Genomic DNA, 16,951 nt, shown 5'->3' with positions numbered 1-16,951 from the left:
TAAGTTTGTCTTTTCTACTAGGCTTTAGTAACTGTGATGTCAGAGGCTTTATCCATTTTTCTCACCATGTATTCCTAACACCTTGCTGGGTGCTTGGTATGTAGTCTGTACTCAATACTGGTTGAATGATTTAATAAAAAATGCATACAGCACAGTGACGCTTCCAACCAGATATATAATTCAAGTGTCCAGGTGTCTTAATTGATTTTTTAATGAATAACATGGATAGAAGTATGAATCTGCATTAGAAAAATTCTCAGGGAATACCAGTGTATATCATTTGTCCTACACTTAGCATCAGCAAGAGTTGGATAAGATAGCCTAACCACGGGCGCCTGTGTGGCTCAGTCATTAAGCGTCTGCCTTTGGCTCAGGGCGTGATCCCGGCGTTCTGGGATCGAGCCCCACATCAGGCTCCTCCGCTGGGAGCCTGCTTCTTTCTCTCCCACTCCCCCTGCTTGTGTTCCCTCTCTCACTGGCTGTCTCTCTCTCTGTCAAATGAATAAATAAAATCTTAAAAAAAAAAAAAAAGATAGCCTAACCAAAGAAATAGTACTTGTGATTACACTGTTGACCAGCCTATTCTTGAAATTCTGATCTCTTGCTTGGCCCTGTAGTATTCTTTCCTGTCTCTATGATCTCGTCATTTCTTCTTTGCCTTCTGTTCCTCTGACATCTCTCATGAGGGCATACTCCTTTTTTTTTTTTTTTTTTTTGAGATTTTATTTATTTATTTAACAGAGAGAGAAACAGCCAGCGAGAGAGGGAACACAAGCAGGGGGAGTGGGAGAGGAAGAAGCAGGCTCCCAGCGGAGCATGGAGCCCGATGTGGGGCTCGATCCCAGGACCCCGGGATCATGCCCTGAGCCAAAGGCAGACGCTTAACAACTGAGCCACCCAAGCACCCCTCATGAGGGCATACTCCTGATCACACTTAACCTGCTAGTTTTTTCCTTTTGTAGTTGTACTAATGGATTGATCTGTATAAATCTTTAAAAACAAATCCATGCCATTCTGTGTCTTCTATTACAATCACACGTGGAAGTAGTGTATAAAGGATAAGAAAGTCTTGTCCTTTTTTTTTTCAACCAAAAGCATCATTATTATAAAATTATAAAATGTCTAAAGGATTTCTTTCTAAAGGATTTCCATGTTATTAAAAAGACAAATAGAATAGTACTGTAGACCTGTGTTGCTTACTTTGCTAATTTTGTTTTTTTATCTGCTGTGAATAAACATTTTCCATAAAATTCTTTTTCAGAATCTCCAGGAAGTGAGTATTTTTGAAAAATCAAAATTAGAGAAAACTATTGAACATCTGACATGTATTAACCATCAGGTAAGTTATCAAACTGGAGTTGGGGTAAATTGTGTTGTATGAATAACTATTTCAATTATAGTTTCAATGTGCTCTATGTTTTTAAAATTGCAAAACAGTAAGCTAGAGATGCTGTGTAACAGTGTTTAGGAGTATATACTTGGAAGGCCAACTACTTGGGTTTATGTCCTTCTCTGTCACCTATTACCTGTAGACAAGCTACTCAAACTTCCCATCTCTCAGTTTCTTTATTTGTAAAATAGAATGGTGGTAGTACTTCCTAAGTTTTTGTGAAGATTAAACAAGTTAATACATGTCGAGAACTTAGAAGAGTCACTGGCATGTTGTAGGCACTCACTAGGTGTTAGTTATGATTATTGTATGGTAATGCAGACATAGAGGAAAAAATGAAATTCATTTTCATTCCTTATTGCTCTCTCTAGAGGTAGAATTTTTAAATAATTGTTATGTGTTCTGAATCCTTTTTTTTTTCTTGGTGTTTCATTTTGGCTAGTTTCCTTTACAATGTCCTCACTGTTTTTATTTACCACGTCTATAAATATTATCATCTGTTTCTATCAGTTGATTTTTTTTTTCCTCCTCATCATGGGTTATATTTTCCTGATTCTTTGCATGCCTCGTAATTTTAGATGTCAGACATTGTGAATTTTACCTTCTTGGTTGCTGGATGGATTGTATCCCTATAAGTACTTTTGAGGTTTGTTCTGGGATACAGTTAAGTCAGAATGGAAGTAGGTTGAGCCCTTTCAGTTTTGTTTTTAAGGTTCATTAGGTGGGACCAGAGTAGCATTTAGTCCTGGACTAATTTTGTTTCATTGCTGAGACAGAACTGTTTTGAGTACGCTATCTATTGCCCCATGAATTATGAGGTTTTCTTTTTTTTATATAATAATTTTTTATTATATTATGTTAGTCACCAATTATGAGGTTTTCAATTGACTGATGGCAACAGGAATTACTCCTGGTCTACATGAGCCCTGAGTATTATTCCCTTTAACTTTTTGATGGTTCTTTCTCTGGCCTTGGGTAATTTCCTCTGTGCTGAGCTCTGCTCAGCTGAACACTCAAGGAGCACCTTTTATAGATCTCTGGAGCTCTGTCTGTGTAGCTCTCCTCCAGTATCTGCTCTGCAAACCCTAACTGCCTTGGCCTCCCCTGACTCTCAGTCATGTCTTCTGAACTTAGGGGAACCACCAGGCTTCACCTGAGTTCCTTTCCCTGTGACACAGCCTAGAAATTCTTGAGGCAGTAAGCTGGAGCAATGGTAGGGCTCATCTCATTTGTTTCTTGTCCCTCAGGGGTTACTGTCCATCACGGCCTGATGCTCAGTGTCTTGGAAACCATTGTTTCATGTATCTTGTCCAATTTTTAATTATTTCAGGTAGAAGGGTCCAGCTTGCCCAGAAGCTGAAAGTGAGAATTAATGAACAGAAAAGTATAAAAAATATATCTAAAGTACTAGAAGTCATTGGAAAGAGACTAGGATTTAGAAAATGTAAAATAAGGTAAAGCCTTAGAGAATAAAGTGAGAAAGTCTACAATATATTTAGTCAAAATTCTAGGAGAATGTACTAGAAGGTGTGACAGAGGCAGTATTTGAAAAGATAATGACTGATAACTTTCTAGATCTAATAAAAACACAGGAATTCTGATTCAAAATGCACAGTGAGTGCTGAAAGTATAACAGATCCCAAAGAAGAGAAAAAGAAAAATCCAAACCATTTGAATAGAGATAAGCAATGTAAGATACTTATGTACGAATTTGCTGGATCTCTGTAGAAAATATAATACAACCTTATTGAAAGACATTAAAGAAGACCTAAAAAAGTGAAGAGATATATCAGGTTTATAAAAAAGGTGACAAACATTATGTTTATAAAAAAGAGTGTAATTCTCCCCAAATTGATCTATAGAGTTGATGTAGTTCCAGCTGAAATTCCAAGATGGTATGTGTGTGTGTATCAATTGACAATGGATTTTAAATTTTACATGGAAACAGAGCTAAGAATTGCAAAGAAATTTTAAAGAAGAGCATGGTGTGGAACTTAGCCTACCAAGTATGAAAGCTTTAGAGTTAGGAATTAATATAAAGTGGTAGTTCACAAGGATTAAAGGAAAATTATAAAATCCAGTAGAGAGCAAACCCACAAAACCACAAAGATATGGAAACTTGATCTATTAAGGACTCAGGTCAATGGGAAAAGAAAGGATTATTCAGTAATTATTTCTGGGACAATTGGCTATTTATGTGTGTGTGTATACACACAACACACACATATATATGTATACATCTATGTATATTAAGAAGGAATTGCATGCTACTTCAAATATGCCATACCCAAAAATCAGTTGCAACCTTGAATGTTCAAGAAATAGCTACAATTTTTGAAAGAAAATACAAGAGATGGAGCACCTAGGTGGCTCAGTGGTTAAAGGTCTGACTCTTGATCCCAGCTCAGGTCTTAATCTCAGGTCATGTGTTCACACCCTGTATCGGGCTCCATGCCCAGCAGGAGAACATCTTTTTGACCTTGGGGAAATAATAATAATAGCAATTTATATAGCATTTACTTTGTGTCAGGTGCTTTCTCAACATTTTATATAATTTTAATTCTGATAACAATCGTATGAAGTAAATGTTAATATTATCCTTATATCATACATAAGGAAACTGAGGTGGGGGGGTGGAATTTGCCTAATATCACGCAGCTAGCAAGTGTCTGCTGCCAGAATGTAAGCTCCTAAACACAAATGAAAGGAAACAGATAAATAGGACTACATTGACAAGAACTTCTTTGTTCATCAAATAGCCATAAGTTGAAAAAACAGGCCACTAACTGAGAGGATTTGCTATACATTTAACCTAAAAGAACTCAACAGAAGATATGAATTGACACTTCATGGCAGAAGAAATTACAAGTGGCTAATAAACATAAAAAGGTGTTCTACATCAGTAATAGAGGAAATACAAATTATAAAACCATAGTAAAAACATTTCACATCCATCAGGTCATCAGAAATTAAAAAGTTCAGGGCACCTGGCTGGCTCAGTCAGTAGAGCATGCAACTCTTGATCTCAGAGTTGTAGGTTCAAGCCCTTTGTTGGGTGTAGAGATTACTTTTTAAAAAATAAAAAAATTAACAAGTTATAACACACATAATTTAGCAAATACATGTAGGGTCAGGGAGTGCAAACTGGTACCTCTTTGGAGGATAATTTGGCATTGCCTAGCAAAGGCATATTCTATGAGCTAGCAAATCCATTTCTAGATAAGAACCCTGGTTGGAGGTCAGTGAACTGTGGCGCCCAGACCAAATCTGACCTCTAGTTTGTCTTTGTCATAAAGTTTTTATTGGAAAACAGCCATGTTCATTTGTTACACATAGCCAGTGGCAGCAGACCAAAGCCTCACAAAGCCTTAACTCCCTGGTAGAAAACAAGAAACAATCTTGATGTCAGTTATGGGGAAAATAGAGAAATAGTGGTAATAATTCATACAGTAAAGTATTACAGAGCAGTGAAAACGAGTGAACAGTAGCTGCAAACATCAGTGTGCATGAATCTTACAAATACAGAGTCAGAGAACATGCAGCATGATTCTACTTGTGTAGAGTTCAAAAGTATACAGACCTAAACTATATATTATTTAGGGATTCATACGGATAATGGTACACAAAAAAAATAAGAAATGAGAAACACGAGACTCATGATAAGTGGTTACTGTGGCAAGATTTGGGGGATGTGATTGGTGATTGGAGACTGCTCACAAGCAGTTTCAAGGTTCGGGTAATATTTTTAAGCCAGGTAATAGATACATAAATGTTCTTTTGTTGTTGTTATTCTTTATACTATACATGTAATCTTGTTTGTACAAGATATACCCAAGGAATTTTGAAAGGTTTTTAATGGAAAAAAAAAAACAAACAAACCCAGTTTCATTTCCCACCTCTCTATACCCAAAACTACTACCCACAATTCTAATTCCTCCTGGTGTTTACCTCCCTGTTTCTAAATAATGTGCTTATAACTGCTTAGTCTTGTCTTACTTTATTGATTCAAGATTATTTAATGAATATCCATGATGTTAGATGATGACTTAGCACTCTTCCCTTTTGCTTCCCCCATTACTTCGTATTTACTACATATTACACTTACTTTAGTAGTAACTTTATATTATTATGACTTCTAGTGGCCCATGGGTCAGCCAAATGGGATAGTACTACTCTTGCCTTTTCTCTTACAGATCTTTTTCCTGGAATTAATCATTGCTTTTGTTTTGTTTCATTTTATTTTTTGTTTCTTTTCTGTTTTCATTAAACCCTTTGCCAATTTTTGTCAAGAACTGCAGCATCTCTACCACATGCTCAAACCTGTCAGTTCTGTTGTTTCCCACTGAAGACTTCCGTCTTGAGCTTTCCATCATCTTGCTCAGTTGCGGACTATGTCCTCTTATGAATTTCTCTGTTCCCCTCTCCTGTATTCAGCCTCGTGTTTTCTTTCCTTCATTCTGGTATAGCACCTTCTCTAGCGGTTTCCTGGAAAAGAGGACATGGGAGGAGAGTTTCTGGGTATACTACTTGTCTGAAAATGTCTTTATTCAGATTTCATAATTGATTTATGATTTGGCTTGGTATATGGAAATCTAGATTAGAAAATTATTTCCACTAAAAATTTTGAATACTGTCTTCCATTGTGTCTCAACTTTCTTTGAGATGTCTGATGCTATTCTATATCTTAGTCCCTTGTACATGTTTTTATTTCTGAAAACTTTAAGAATTTCCTCCTTGTTTTCAATTTCTTGGGTAATTTACTGTACTATTATATTTTCTCTCTCTGGAACTGTTTTTTTTTGTTGTTGTTGTTGTTGTTTTTTAAGTAAGCTCTACACTCAGCATGGGGCCTGAATTCATGACCCCAAGATCAAGAGTCACACACTACCTATTGAGCCAGCCAGGCGCCCCTCTGGAACTTTTATTAGCTGGTTTTGGACCTCCTAAAGAGATCTGAGGTTCTTATCCTATCTCCCTTATTTTCTCTTTGACTTTTTGTTCTTTCTGGGAGATTTCCTCAGCTTTATCTTCTAACTCTTCTATTGATTTATTTTAAAATTTAGTTATATTTCTGGTTTCCAAGAGAACTTTCTAGAAAGAGGTAGGAGCTCTCTCGGGTGTGATGTGCCCAGTATAGATTTTCAGCCAGTCTTCCTTGTTCTGTTCCTGACCCCCAGCGCACCACTTGGTGCCTTTGTGTGTTGAGTTTCTTCAGGGCACATCAGCTAGTTGCTAACTGTGGTGATTTTAGATTAGTGTTCCTCAACTGAGGTCAGTTCTGCCTCCTAGGAGATGTTTGGCAATACCTGGAGAATTTGTGGTTGACACACTAGGGGAAAAGGTGCTTTTCATACCTAGAAATACTACTAAGGGCCTTGCCTACTCAGGAGACTGGGATGCTGCTAAAGGTCCTACGGTGCACAATGCACAGGTCAGCCCCCCCAGCAAAGGAATATCTGGCCCCAAATATCTGTAGTTCCGAGGTTCAGAAGCTTTGCTTCGGATTGTATCCTTCCACTCTGAGTCGCTCTTCTGTCTATTCTCTGTCTTCCATAAGTTACTGACATCACTTATCTATTGTTGTTTTCTTTCTTGTTCTCTATGTCCTTATGAGTGTGTTACTTTCTATTCCTTTACTGTCGTTTCAAGAGGGAGGGGAGATTAAATGTGTATAGTCAGTGTACAGTTTTAAATGGAAGACTTCTGTTTAACACAAATATTTCTTGGTTTTGAGTTTTACATATAGATCATTATTCTATTTAGAATTTATTTTTGTATGTAAAATAGAAATCTAACTGATTTTTTCTTCAGTGAGTGGCTGTCCCAACTCTGTTTGTAAAGAGTTTTTTCTTTTGGGGGCGCCTGGGTGGCGCAGTCGTTAAGCGTCTGCCTTCGGCTCAGGGCGTGATCCCAGCATTCTGGGATCGAGCCCCACATCAGGCTCCTCTGCTAGGAGCCTGCTTCTTCCTCTCCCACTCCCCCTGCTTGTGTTCCCTCTCTCGCTGGCTGTCTCTGTCAAATAAATAAATAAAATCTTAAAAATAAATAAATAAATAAATAAATAAATAAATAAATCCCTGTACGTTTAAAAAAAAAAGTTTTTTCTTTTCCTACTTCCCTTAACATACTGCCTTTTCTAAATTTACATCTGTGTACTTGTATTGACTCATTCGTGTGAAATCCACACTGTAGCTTGTAATTTATTCTGATATCTCAAATCCCCCACAATTTTTCCTGTTTTCTTAACTTTTTTTCCTAAATGAACTTCAGAATGAAATCTAAGCCACCTTCCTTATTTATAAAAGGTTCTGTTAGGATTCTTACTGAAATTTCATTGAATTTACGGTTATTTCAGGAACTTTTAATACATTTCCAATATTGTGTTTCCATTCAGAAACATGTTGTGTCTTTTACATTAAATCAGGTTGTGTTTTATGTCTTTCAGGAAAATTTTAGTTTCTTCATCTAAATCTTGCCCATTTTTTGTTTGGGTTACAGTATTTTCTGCTCTGATTTTTCTTCAGTTTAGTCCTATGTACTTATTGTTTTTTAGAAATTCCTCAAAATGTTTGCCGTGTTTGCTAATGGTTTCCTTTCCTTTTTTCATTGCTCTTATGGATATATTCTTTTCTTCCTCTCTTGCTTTTTTAAAAATTTTGTATCTTTTTTTTTCATTTTACTGATATTGATAAGGAGAGATAAATGTGTATGCCCTTTCTGGCATCTAGAACCTAAAGTATACAAATGACTTTTCAAGTATGGTTAAATAAATATAATTTATTTCCTTAGTTTTTCTCTAGAAATATTACTAAAGAGTGCTTAAAGAAGACAAAACTGAGACATCTATTAATTTTTTTAATTTAAATTATAGCTTGAAGATGAAAAATGTGATTTGAAGTCTAAAGTGTTAATAATGAAAGAAACAGTAGAGTCATTAGAGAACAAAGCAAAACTCCAAGCTCAAAAACTTAACCATGTGGCTGGTGACTCATCTCATAGAAAGACAGAGATGAACTCACTTAGGTAAGTTTATTGAAAGTTTTGTTTATTTCACTTCTGGGAACAAATTAGTGGCTATGTGAGGTTCTTAGTGGTGGTGTTTTGAACTGGGCCTTTAAGCAGTGAAAGTTGGCCCTGCAGTAGAATCACCTGTAGCAGTTTTGAAAAGTATGAATTTAAGGGCAGATCTCTGGAGGTACTTATTCACTGAGCAAACCTGGGTAGATGTTGAGTATCTCTATTTTTAAAGACTCTCAGACTGATACGATTGCAGGCAAGTTTTTATACCTACTTCCTTCAAAAATTCCCCTTAGCTACTTCGGATTATTTGTATTCCGTACTGTAGGATTGCTGAAAATTATAAAATTCTTTGTCATTTTCCTTTCCTCTTTCAAAAAACGTAAGATCAGAATATGCATATACAGAGTCTAAAAAGGTGATGTGTCTCAAAGGTAAGAAGGTCAGTATGGAAAAATAGGGTGTATCTATAGGTTAGAGTCAGGGTATGAAGAACATGGTATGATAACCAAGAGTGTCTGGATTTTACCTTATAAATGTGGAGAACAAACAAGTTTTTAACCAAAGAGCTGATATTATTAGCATACCTTCTAGGAAGTGAACTCTGGCAGAAATTGGGAAGATGGATTTGGAATCTTAAGAGACTGATTGCAAATGATGGAGACCATGTGTCTGGACTAGAAACAGTGACAATGAACTTGAACAGAGGCTAGATTTAGAAAACATTTCTTCATAAAATCAAAAGGATTGGATGATCTGTGTGAGAATGAAAGAAAGATTCAGTAATGCAGAATGTGTTTGCCTTAGGAGACTGGGTTGTTGGTTAGCCATTAGTAAATTTAAAATACAGAACATTGAAGGAAACAAAGTCAACAGGTTTTTTTTGGCCTAGGTAGCTGCAATAAGTAAAAAGACATGATCAGAAGAAGGAGATCACTGAAGAATCAGAAGAGCTATTCCTCTCTAAATTATATTTGCAGTAAGGATCAGGAAAAGATTTTCAGATGCCAACATGACATACATTTGTGCAACTAAATCAGTCATGAAATAATAACTTGAGATCAGAAAGGATTGTAGTAATGATGATTAGGAAGAAGATTGGGGGGGAAAGAATAGAAAGATTGATAGGGGCACCTTGGTGGCTCAGTCAGCTAAGCATCTGCCTTCAGCTCATGTCATGATCCGAGGCTCCCACGTTTGAGCCCTGCGTGGGCTCCCTATTGAGCAGGGAGCCCGTTTCTCCCCTCCCCCTTGTTTGTGCCCTCTCTTGCTTGTGTGCACGCACATGCTATCTTTCTCTCTCTCTCTCAAATAGATAGAATCTTAAAAAAAAAAAAAAAAAGATTGATAAATTAGAACTGAAAGTGTTAGTGAACAGTAGAATGGATATTTCTGAAAACTGAGTTAGTGAAATAGAAAACAAACTCAAGAAATTCATCTAGAATTCAGAACCCAGAAGAATAAAAAGAAATGATGAGATACAAGACACAGACCTAATCTACAAACACTGAGAATTGCAAAATATATAGTAAAATAAACAGTAGGATTGAAAATCCAAGGAATAATTAGGAAAAGAAAGGCCTGAGTTTGTTCATAAGGGTTCTGTGATTATCCAACAAATTTAATGATATAAGATCAAGAGCTTGTTGTGTCTGATTAATTAAGGTAAGGAATACTATTTTAGGGACTCATACACAGTATCTCTAATTTTTGCCTTTTTGCTGCTCTGACTAAAGTCTTGATAAGTTAGACTTCAGGAAGAGCTAAGGTGAAAGCTGCTTTTTTACTTTTTTTTTATGAGTGCTACATACATCCTCTGGAAAGCTAGCTGAATAGACCAGCCTCACTTCTGGTTCATGTCTATATTCAGCTCCAAAGTACAGATACTATGGCGTATTTCTTCACCCAGAATTATTAGTTAGTCTACCTATTTCCCTGTTGTGTTGAGCTGACTGGATCTGCATTTAATCCATTTTGCTTTTTCCTTCAGACTGTAGCCACAACTCTCCTATCTTTTCCTCACAGGAGGCCCTTCTCAGTCTTATAAGGCAGAGCTTTCAGTGCCCTTTCTTGGATCCCCTAGCCTACAGCTCCTTTCTCATTTTTTTTTTTTTTTACAGTGATGTCCTTTTCTCTTGTTAGCTCAATGTGCTACTTCCCTCACAGACACTGTGTTAAAGGAAGGGATTGTGAAGACTTTACTGTCTACCTTGTACAACCTGGGGAAATCGCATGGTTCCATAACTGTATTTTGCTCTGACAGAAAAAAACTGACTTATCTCTGAGGAAAGTTTGTCAGTCACATTCTCCATATCATTCTCCTATTAGAACCATGAGCTCTAGCCTTCAGGTCCAATCCAAAGCTGAACCCAATACAAACCATGATGCCAAGCACTCCGTGGAAGCAAAGCCACATTACCCAAACCTCATGCCACTTTCGATGTCGTTAGTGGAGATCTTGCTGCCCTTTTAATCATATAAAGTTATCTTACCCTTGACATGGAGACATTTAAGAAGCTGATACTCAGGGACGCTTGGGTGACTCAGTCAGTTAAGCATCTGCCTTCGGCTCAGGTCATAATCTTTGCGTCCTGGGATCGAGCCCCACATGGGGCTCCCTGCTCCGGGGGAGCCTGCTTCTCCTTCTCCCTCTGCCTCTCCCCCTGCTTGTGTGCTTTCTCTATCTCTGTCAAATAAATAAATAAAATCTTAAAAAAAAAAAAAAAAGAAGCTGATACTCAGATAGATGAAGCATATGTTCCTTTTTATCCACCTGGTGACCCATTTCCTCTTTCCCATCCTGAGTCAGGCATCTTTAAGCAAATTTCAGTGCCACCAAACAGTCTTTTCTATATCAAGCACAGTCTCTCATTGTTCAAATACAGCATCTGAGGGTGTAATACAAAATCCCACCTTAAGACCCCCGTTAATGTTAAACAAATGACTCTTGTCGTCTTTGAATTTTAGCATTTAATGAGACCTGGCATTTAATGCCCCAATTCAAAACTCCATAGTGCTATAAAGCAACTTTACCCAGGGAAGATGGTCTTAGCCCTCAGAGCATGTTAGCCATACTGGAGCTAGCATCAGTAAACTTTTTCTGTAAAGGAACAGAGCGTCAATGTTTCAAATTATACGCACCACCCAGTCAGTCCCTGCCTCATCTACTCAGTCCTGCCTTTGTAGCACAGAAGCAGCCATAGACACTATATAAACGGAGGAGTGTGGCTGTGGTCCAGTGCAACTTTATGGATGCTGGAATTTGAACTGCATATAATTTTCATATGTCACAAAATATCAGTCTTCTGTTGAAATTGTTTTCAGTCATGTAAACATGTAAAAATCATTCTTACCTCTTGGGCCTTACAGAAACATGTAGCAGGCTGTAGTTTTGCCAACCCCTGCTTGAGGATAATTTCCAGCCCAGTTAGACAACTGACTTTTCTCAATCACTCCCATAGTAAATAGCCTTAATCCTTACAACTGCTAGCAGTGAGGCTCTAAACGTTTAGATTCTTACAGCTGAAAATACCCTCAGACTGTTTTCAGTTTACCTTAGTCTTTAGTTATCTTTGGACCTTTTTCAAAACTAGAAGGTTGTATACTTATCCAGGATCAAATAAATGCATTAGCAGATTTTCCCAGAAAAGGCCCAGAAAACTCTAGTTGAAGTTAATACTATGGCAATGGGTATCAGTTGTTATAGTAGGATTTAGTTATATTCAGACAACCAAATATAACTGGTCTCCCTTGAGAAGTTTTTGTTTGTTAAAGGAACTGAGAACCATTTTAGATATGGGGAAGAAGGTTCACAGACTCCTTTGAATGCCTAAGAAGTGTCTTCTGGACATGCTAACATGTTTTCTACAAAGACAGGAAGAGGAGCCAGAGCCCCAAGTGAGGGCAATGAGCTCATAGACATGGACTTGGAAGGGCCAAGGGAAATTAGGGTCACCAGATTCAAATCATCATCCCTTTGTACAAAGGCAAAGAAAAGTCAGTACTGATCCCTTTTCCCCTCTCTGGCTCACCAAGAGGTGACACTTAGTAGTAGCCAGCCTGTCTCAATTAACGGTGGGCCGTAAACATAGACTCTTGGAAGACATCTGAAATAAAACAAAGGGGAGACCCCAATCAGTGTGGCAGAGTAGGAGGATTCCCCCCCTCCCGCAGAGTAGCAGGATCTTGAGCTCACTTCCTCATACAGACACACCAGACAAGAAAAAGATTAATAAAAGGCATCCAGATTGGTAGGAAAGAAATACTATTTGCAGATGAAATAATGCTATACATAGACAACCCTAAAGAAACCAAAAAACTGTTAAAACTAGCATTTGAATTCAGTAATGTTGCAGGATACAAAATTAATATATAGAAATCTGTTGGGTTACTGTACACTAATACCAAAAAGCAGAAGGTGATATTAAGAAAACAATTCCTTGTATAGTTGCATCAAAAAGAATAAAATACCTAGGAATAAATTTAACCAAGGAGATAAGAGACCTATACTCTGAAAATTATAAGACTTTGATGAAGGAAACTGAAGATGACAGAATAAAAGGAAAGATACACTGTGTTCATGGATTTGAAGAACATTGTTAAAATGTTCATACTACCCAAATCAATATACAGATTCAGTGCATCCTAATCAAAATACCACAGGCATTTTTTTACAGAACTAGAGTGAATAATCTTAAAATTTATACAGAACTGCAAAGCCCCCAAGTAGTCAAAGCAATTTTGAGAAAGAACAAAGCTGATGGTATCATGCTCCCAGATTTCAAACTATACTACAAAGCTATAGTAATCAAAACAGTACGGTACTGGCACAAAAACACATAGACCAATGAAACGGAATAAGAAGCCTAGAAATAAATCCACACTTCTATGGTCCATTAATCTATGGCAAAGGAGACCAGAGTATACAATGGAGAAAAGACAGTCTCTTCAATAAATGGTGTTGGGGAAACTGAACCACTTTCCTATACCATATACAAAAAATAAACTCAAAACGGATTAAAGCCCTTAATGTAAGACCTGAAACCATTAAACTCTTAAAAGAAAACAGGCAGGAAACTCTTGGATATTAGTGTTAGCAGTATTTTTTTTTAATCTGTCTGAGACAAGGACAATAAAAGCAAAAATAAACAATTGGAACTATATCAGACGGAAGCTTTTGCACAGTAAAGGAAACCAACAACAAATTGAAAAGGCGGCCTACTGAATGGGAAAAACATTTGCAAATCATATATCTCATAAAGGGTTAATATCCAAACTATATTAAGAACTCATACAACTGAACACCAAAAAAACAATCGATTAAAAAATGGGCAAAGGACATGAGTAGACATTTTTCCAAAGAAGTTATGCAGATGGCCAAGAAACACATGAAAAGATGCTCAATGTCACTAATAATCAGGGAAAGGCAAATCAAAAAACCACAGTGAGATATCACCTCAGGCTAGTCAATATGGCTAGAATCAAAAAGACAAGAAATAACAAGTGGTAGTGAGGATGTAGAGAAAGAAGAATTCTCATGCACTGTTGGTGGATTTATAAATTGGTGCAGTCACTGTGGAAAACAGTATGGTGGGTCCTCAAAAAATTAAAAACGAAATACCATATGATCCAGTGATTCCTAAAGAAAACTAAAGCACTAATTCAAAAAGATATATGCATTCTTATGTTTATTGCAGCATTATTTACAATAGCCAAGATAGGGAAGCAACCCAGGTGTCCATTGATAGATAAGTGGATAAAGAAAATATGGTTTAAAAAAAAGATATGGTATATACATATACAATGGAATATTACCATAAAAAATAATGAGATTTTATCATTTCGTGACAACATGGATGGACCTAGAGGCTATTACACTAAGTGACAAAAGGCAGACAGAGAAAGAGAAATAAGTCACAGGGAATGTAAAGTACAAAGGAGAGGATATAATCAGTAATATTGTAATAACTTTGGTGACAGGTGGTAACTAGACCTATTGTGGTGGTCTTTTTGTAATGTATAAAATGTCAAATCACTATGTTGTATACTTGAAGCTAATATAATATTGTATATCAAAAAGAAGAAAAGTGGGGTACCTGGGTGGTTCAGTTGGTTAAGCGTCTGCCTTTGGCTCAGGTCATGATTCTCGGGTCCTGGGATCAAGCCCTATGTTGGGCTCCTTGCTCAGCAGGAGGTCTGCTTCTCCCTCTCCCTCTGCCTGATTCTCCCTCTGCTGTGTGCTTGCTCTCTCTCTCTGTCAAATAAATAAAATCTTTTTAAAAAAATGGTACAGTATTCAAAACAGTAACTGGCATAAACCAGTGGTAACTGGCATAAAGATAGACATAAAAATGGTCCAAATGAATAGAACTGAAAGTCCAGAAATAAACCCATGTATCTGTGGCCAATTGATTTCAACAAGGGTGCCAAGAGCATTCAATAGAGAAAGAATAGCCTCATCAATAAATGGTGCTAGAATAGCTGGATAGCCACATGAAAAAGAATGAAACTGGACCCCTACCTCACACTAAATATAAAAAATTAACTCAAAATGGATCAATGACCTAAATAGAAGAGCTAAAAACATAAAACTCTTAGGGGCGCCTGGGTGGCACAGCGGTTAAGCATCTGCCTTCGGCTCAGGGCGTGATCCCGGCGTTATGGGATCGAGCCCCACATCAGGCTCTTCTGCTATGAGCCTGCTTCTTCCTCTCCCATTCCGCCTGCTTGTGTTCCCTCTCTCGCTGGCTGTTTCTATCTCTGTCGAATAAATAAAATCTTAAAATAAATAAATTAAATAAATAAATAAATAAATAAATAAATAAATCTCTTAGAAGAAAGCATAGGAGTAAATCTTTATGACTTTGGGTTTGGCAATGGATTCTTAGATGGGACACCAAAAGAATGAGCAACAAAAGAGAAAGGTAAATTAGACTTCCAACAAAATAAAAAACTTTGTGTATCCAAGGACCTTATCAAGAAAGTGACAACTTGCAGAATGGGAGAAAATATTTTCAAATCGTATCTCTGATAAGGGTCTAGTGTCAAGAATGTATAAAGAACTCTTTGAACAACAAAAAGACGCAACCAGTCTTTTTTAAATGGGCAAAGGACTTGGGGCACCTGGGTAGCTTAGTTGTTAAGTGTCTGCCTTTGGCTCAGGTCAGGATCCCAGGGTCCTGGGATGGAGCCCTGCATCTGGCTCTCCTCTTGGCGGGGGGAGCCCACTTCTCCCTCTTCCCCTGCCTGCTGCCCCCCCCTACTTGTGCTCGCTTGCTCTCTCTGTCAAATAAATAAATAAATAATCTTTTAAAAAAGTAGAAATAAATGGGCAAAGGACTCAAACAGGCACTTCTCCAAAGAAGATATATAAATGACCAGCAAGCATATGAAAAGATGCTCATTAGGAAAATGCAAATCAAAACCACAATGAGATACTACTTCACATCCCCTAGCATGGCTATAAATGAGAAAGATAGAAAATACAAGTGTTGGCAAGAATGTAGAGAAACTAGAACTCTCGTATTGCTGGTGGGAATGTAAAATGGTTCAGCCACTGTGGAAAACAATTTATCAGGTCTTCAAAAAGCTAAGCACAGAATTACCATATGACCCAGCAATGTTAGGTATATACCTAAAAGAATTAAAAACAGACCAGTATATGTACACACATGTTCATAGCAACACTATTCACAATAGCCAAAAGAAAGAAACAGCCCAAATGTCCTCAACAGATAGATAAACAAATTGTGGTATATACATACACTGGATCGACCATAAAGAGAAAGGATATTCTGACACTTGCTGCAACATAGATTAACCTTGAACACACTGTACTAAGTGCAATAAGCCAAATACAAAAGAATATATATTTTATGATTTTACTTATGTGAGTGAGGTGCCTAGTGTAGTCAAATTCATAGAGACAGGAAATAGATTAGAGGTTACCAGAGAATGGGAAGAGAGAAGGAGGAGGAGTTATTGTTAAATGGGTACAGAGTTTGTATTGGTGATAATGAAAAAGTTTTGGGAAACAGGGGTGATGAGTATACAGGATTGTGAATGTATTTAATGCCACTGATTTACATTTACAGATGGTTAAATTGGTAACTATTACACAAATTCAAAAGAAAAAACAAACCAGGGATAGCATTATTGTTTCTCTTTCCTCTAATACGCCATTAAAATTCCAAACCTACCTCTGTTGGATGGAGCTTCAGCTCCATTTTAGAACTTGAACACTTCTTATGAATAGGACTCTTTAAGATGCTGTCTTTAAAATATATTTCATCATGAAGGGCAGTAATTACTTTGCCCCCTAAAATGAAATCATGTGTACATCTTCGTAATGTAGTATAACTAAAGACTTCGAGGCTCAAAGAGATGGTCCTACCCAGCCACATGGCTGGTAAGTAGAAAGCTAGAACTTTGATTTTAAGTTTTACTGCTTCACTGTCTTGTGGTAAGTCATCACTCCCTTTGCTATGTTCACGACACTTTTAAAGCTAAGAAATTGGTTCATTTCTCCTAACAATATAGTTCTCA

General features: G+C 37.1%; 1 protein-coding gene across 1 annotated transcript in view; it reads left to right on the top strand.

Annotated features, from left to right (window-relative positions):
- Positions 1-16,951, top strand: part of CEP135 (centrosomal protein 135) — a 73,350-nt gene that overhangs the window by 35,208 nt on the left and 21,191 nt on the right. Inside the window, exons 14-15 of the mRNA XM_040625299.1 lie at positions 1,262-1,339; positions 8,262-8,413. Of these exons, the coding sequence (XP_040481233.1) occupies positions 1,262-1,339; positions 8,262-8,413 (230 nt within the window). The remainder of the gene's footprint in view (positions 1-1,261; positions 1,340-8,261; positions 8,414-16,951) is intronic.

The sequence above is a fragment of the Ursus maritimus genome, unplaced genomic scaffold (genome assembly GCF_017311325.1).
Source record: "Ursus maritimus isolate PB19 unplaced genomic scaffold, ASM1731132v1 scaffold_8, whole genome shotgun sequence".
Taxonomy (NCBI): domain Eukaryota; kingdom Metazoa; phylum Chordata; class Mammalia; order Carnivora; family Ursidae; genus Ursus; species Ursus maritimus.
The sequence above is the reverse complement of the archived record's forward strand: the minus strand, read 5'-3'. Positions and strand labels throughout refer to the sequence as shown.